The sequence below is a fragment of the Bidens hawaiensis genome, unplaced genomic scaffold (genome assembly GCF_021521415.1).
Source record: "Bidens hawaiensis isolate Kalapana, Puna unplaced genomic scaffold, B.hawaiensis_p1.1 tig00001832_1, whole genome shotgun sequence".
In the NCBI taxonomy this organism is placed as follows: domain Eukaryota; kingdom Viridiplantae; phylum Streptophyta; class Magnoliopsida; order Asterales; family Asteraceae; genus Bidens; species Bidens hawaiensis.
In genome coordinates, this window is record NW_027491101.1 from 43,861 (window position 1) to 49,401 (window position 5,541).

The 5,541-nt window shown below is 41.0% G+C and overlaps 1 protein-coding gene across 1 annotated transcript; it reads left to right on the top strand.

Annotated features, from left to right (window-relative positions):
• The first annotated feature begins 2,175 nt into the window (after positions 1–2,175).
• On the top strand, positions 2,176–3,873 carry LOC143597752 (uncharacterized). The gene is made up of 2 exons (XM_077076164.1): positions 2,176–2,394; positions 2,710–3,873. The coding sequence occupies exons 1-2, from the start codon at positions 2,176–2,178 to the stop codon at positions 3,871–3,873; spliced, it is 1,383 nt and encodes a 460-aa protein (XP_076932279.1).
• The last annotated feature ends 1,668 nt before the right edge of the window (positions 3,874–5,541 follow it).

Sequence of the window (5,541 nt, forward strand, 5' to 3'; positions counted from 1 at the left end):
GGCGCTGCCACTACGAGCGAATATATGCTGTAATACCGTCCCGCGGGTTACGCGCGGACGTTGTGCCGGAAAACAAGGCGCTCGTCTGCGTAAGAGGAGCGACCTCTACGAACGGGCTCAAACCCATAGTACTGCCCCGTGCTAGGCACTCGTCTGTGTAAGAGGTGCGACCCCTACGAGTGGGCGGATCAAACCAGCAGTCCCTACCCTTAGAGTTCCAATGGTAAAGTGATCACTTACTCGAATCTGGTGCACTATCATCGAAAAACCATAGATAACTGTTCGCATTGCTCATCATGAAACATAACTTAAACACGTAATCGTTTGCTTAGCTTGTAAATATACCATGATAAAACATTATTTAAGTACGTGTCCCTCGCCCCGAAAACAGTTTAAAATAGTGAAAACAGTAAAAATGGGGCTGTGAGACTCACCTGTGGTTCTTGTTAAGGGATTAATCGAGATTCGGGTTTTCTTGGTGTTGGCCTCGGAATCGAAGGTCTAGAATACGATTAAATAACAATTATATATATTAAGATCAAGATATAAGGGTTGGAAAGTAGATCTCAAGGTTATAATCTAGGCTTACCTAGTAACAGGATCGGAGCTGGAAACAATGGATGCTTGGGAAAAGATTAGTGCAAGTTTGTAGTTCTTTGAAGTGTGTTTTGGGTGATAATTTAGGCTACAAATTTATAGGCAAACTCAAGGGAACATAATCCCTTGCTTTAGGGAATTGTAATCTTTTGAAATGATGATAAAGTATGGAAATTATTATTATTTATTAAAAAGAGTAGAAAAGTAGATTAAAGATTCTGATTTGATATGGACAGGACATGCAGGGCTGTGGTTGGTGAGAGTGGGTGGCTGGCAGTTGACTTTTACAGTTTGCTTTTTCAGTGCTTTAGACAGTGTACAGTAAAAAGTAGAAGTTTTCTGAAACACGCTACCGCCCTCTTTTGGGCGGGGACAATTTCCTTAAATCTGATCATTTTGACTAAGTGTTCTGCGCGTATAACTTGGTGCGCATAGCTTCCTGCGTGTAGAACATTTCTTTGCTGCGGGTAGGTGCGTAACCTTCTCGCAGTTAGGGACATTTGAGTTTCATTTGTAGATTCTCCAGGTGGTTTTGGTATTTCAACATAGTGATCAGTCATGTTGAAGTCAATTCCATCCTGGAGCTTCAGACAAACTAGCTCTCAAAGTTCCCGCCATGCGGGTAGGTTAGTTCCCTTCCGCACGCGCATAAACGATGTAGGATGCACCCGCCTTAGCATCATGCGGGATGGTCAACCCATAGACAACATAACGTTTAAGTTACATGAAAACATAAGGCCAATACGTTCACGCATGGCGCATATAACATATGCTCACGCTGGTTCTTAACATGGTGCGCTCGCGCAGGGCGCACATAACACATGCACGCGCTGACTAACATGGCGCGCATAATATTTACAATCACCTAATTATTAGGTTGATTACTTAGTTTAAGGGGTTGGGAAATTTACCGGGTGTCACACTAATAATATCGGCGAATGTAGGGAACCCGACCCTAATAATATCGGGGAATGTAGGGGACCGACCCTAATAATATCGGTGAAGGTTATAGGTCAGAATGCTCTTTAAAACGTATGTGTATGAATGAAAGTATGTATGTAAGTATGAAAGAAAGAATGAAAGTACGTATGTATGTAAGTATGTAAGTAAAATATGAAGGTATGTACCTTCGGGTACATATGTAAGTATGTGAATGTATTTTATGTCGTCTGATTAACTAGAACTCACTCATCGTAGCTGACTTTTAGTATGCACGCAGGTTAACAGATTGAGATAGCTGGTTTGAGCAGGACACATGGCAAGATTGAAGAAACTGGCATCTGAAGATCTGTTATGATGTTTGATATTATCTGTTATGTTTTAAAAAACAAGTTATGGGTGTTTGTAATGAATGGTTGACTATTATTATTATTCTGCGAAAGTTTAAAATAACTTTGATATTTAGAACTGTGTTTCTGAGTAAATCCAACGTCCAACGTAGGGCACCGGTAATAGGGCCTTACAGATTGTTACAATGCGGGTTTCAAGGCTAACGCGGACAAAGTCCAGGCAGTCGCCCACATGCCCTCACCTTTTTCCATAAAAGAGGTACAAACACTGAATGGCTAATTAGTAGCCATGAACAGATTTCTAGCAAACCATGCGGCTAAATCTTTTCCTTTCGTGTCAACATTGAGGAATTGTTTGAAGAAATCACACTTCAAGTGGACCGCGGAAGCTGAACATGCTCTTCTTGAAGTCAAGAAATGCTTAATGGAATTACCCACCCTGATTGCACCGCAGTCTGGGGAACCATTGACTTTATACCTTTCAGCATCCGACATAACCATTGGGGCAGTACTGTTGACATATAGAAAGAACCTTCATACACCAATTTATTATGTAAGCAGAAGACTGACTGATGCGGAATCCAGATACTCAATGCTCGAAAAATTAGTGTTGGCTTTGGTTTATGCGGCCAGACGTCTCCGCAAATATTTCCAAGGACACCCAATCAACATGTTAACGGGATATAAACACAAAAGTGTGTTAAGCAACCCGGAATTGTTTGGGAGGTTAGCTAAATGGGCCATTGAGTTGGGAGAACATTCAATTGAATATAAAACAAGACCCACAATCAAAGGTCAATTATTGGCAGACTTTGTCACATAGGTCCCGCAAGACAAAGAGAAAGAATGTTTGATTGAACAGCAAATTCCAGCACCTCCTGAACAAGATCAATTATGGTCATTGTTTATTGATGGGGCTTCAAGTGGTGAAGGGTCAGGTGTGGGTCTTAGATTAGTTAATCCTGAAGGCCATGAATTTACTTATGCCATCAAGCTGGACTTTAAAAGTACCAAAAACGAGGTAGAGTATGAAGCTTTTTTGGCAGGCTTGGGGATAGCCAAAAAACTCGGTGTAAGGCACTTAGAAGCACGCGTAGATTCGATGTTAATAGCCAGGCAGATCAATGGAACATATGAAGCAAAATATGATGTGATGGCCTCGTATTTTTCACAAGCAAAGGAGCTCATTCTCCATTTTGCATCTTGCAAGGTCATTCACATCAAAAGGAGTGCAAACAAGTCCACAGATGCCTTGAGTAAATTAGCTTCAACAATCTTCGAACATTTTGCAAAAGACATTTGCATTGAGGTTCTAGATCACCCTTCAGTCCCGCAGCATCAGGTGATGGTCATACAAATGGTAGTAGAGTCTTGGATGATGCCAATTTTTGCTTATCTGTTATCCGGGACACTCCCAGAAGAAAAATCAGCGGCTCAAAAGATCCGACACAAGGCTTTGAACTATCAAGTGCAAGATGTGCTACTGTATCACCGATCATTCCCGGGCCCACTTCTCAGGTGTGTAGACGCCGAAAGTACAAATAATCTGATAATAGAAATCCACGAAGGAATCTGCGGTTTACATGCGGGTCCAAGAATGGTAGTGGCCAAGTTAATGAATGCGGGTTACTACTGGCCGAGAATGCATATTGACGCAGTCAAAGTGATCAGGAAATGTGACTCATGCCAACGCCAGGCTCCCAATACCTTAAGATCGAAAAATGAACTGGTGCCAGTGACATCCGCATGGTCATTTCAGAAGTGGGCTATTGATAGCATGGGACCATTCTCAGAAGCCCCGAGACGCGTCAAATTTCTAATTGTGGCAATCGATTGTTTCATCAAATGGGTTGAAGCTAAGCTAGTTGCCTCTATCGCTGCCGCAAGCGTGAAGAAGTTTTTGTGGGAGTTTATTACCTATTGTTTTAGTCTCCTGCAAACACTAGTCAGTGGTAATGAAACTCAGTTTGCGGATTGCGGGTTATAGGCTTGGTTGAAGGAACTTCTGATTAACCAAGTGTTCACATCTGTCTCCCACCGGCAAGCCAACGGCTAGGTGGAAAGAGCCAATAGAACCATTAAATATGGGATTAAGTCACGATTGGGAACTAAACGGATGGGAAGGGTTGATGGATTACCCCTATGTCCTTTGGGCTTTTCTAACTCAAAAGAAGACAGGTAATTCAGAAACACCGTTCAGTTTAACATATGGCATTGAGGCCATGATCCGCCGAAATTGGGGTCCCATCTGTAAGAACATTGTCTATCAGTGACAATGAGGAAGAATTACGTTTGAGCCTTAATCTTCTTGAGGAAAGTGTGAAACCCTCTGATCTATCTCAGATCTAAGGTCTAATAACTATAAAAGGATCTAGTTCATTGTTGCTCTTATAGATTATATGTTGTATATATATTAGTATTAGTTTGTATATATGTGTATTATAGATTGAATAATTAAGATGAAGCTTGAGAGGAAATCTGGACAGAGGTTCGTTAATTTTAACTCAAAACTTAAATTAAACAGTGGACGAACCCACTATATATAGAATATGTGTCTAGTTCGTTACACATTATGTAACGAACTAGCCACCCACTTCATTACATTACATTTAACAAATAAACTTAACGAAACACTCCCTGATTCGTTAAACATCCTTAACGAACTAGACATGTCCTCTAACAAACTAGCTTATATATAAATAACTTTTACATTAATTAAACGATAAATACAAAGACTCGAGACACAAAACCGTGTACTAACAGACACCCCCTCATCTTGAGCTCTTTGTCTTTAAATTACTTGAAGCGTCTTGACTGCCAATCCAGCTGTGAGTACCATGTTCATGACACACACGAACAACACGTTGAAATTGCATTGCTCGGTCATAGTATTCACGACGCTCTATCAATATCTTATATTTAAATAGCACGTCATTGTCGATCTCCGTTAAATTCACAAGCCACATCGGATCAATGATCTTTATCAGCTCGGTCTTTAAGTCTTTACCCAACATAATAACGGCCTCGCCAGTTCGGTTGTCGTAGTACCAGCGGTTGAAAGATAAATACATATGTTGATTCACTGTCTTCACTAGCACACGCTTCATGGTCTTTGACGGCTTTACCTTAAGAACCAACTTCCTCCAACCTGTCCTTGGATCAATTTCATCAATACGCTTACGCTTTGGAACTTGTGGTCTAAGGAACTTAAACCCATGATTGACCTCAAACAACAGATGTTTGTGAAACCAATCTGCATGTTGAACTCCGCCGCGGTTTATAAAAGGACGGTACGCCATAGTCCGCATGTCCCATCTTGGTAACGAAAGAACGTCAGTAATCTTCTCAAAATACTAAACGCCCTTCTCCCATTTGATAATACATACATTTAAATCAGAATCAAACAACCATGAAATAATATCACCTTGAACTTTAGATACAGCCTTGAAGGAGGTCATCTGATTTGCTTGAGCTCGAGCGATAGCTTCAACTTGCTGCTCTTGATCCATATACTGGAATGCCTCAATAATCTTACGAGAATTCTTGTACCGATGAGCAAACCAATTATGAATGTCAGCAACGGACGGATCGGGCTTTAAATCAAATCTTGTATCAACAACATTCTTGCCCTTGGAAATTTTCTCCAGGTTGTCTT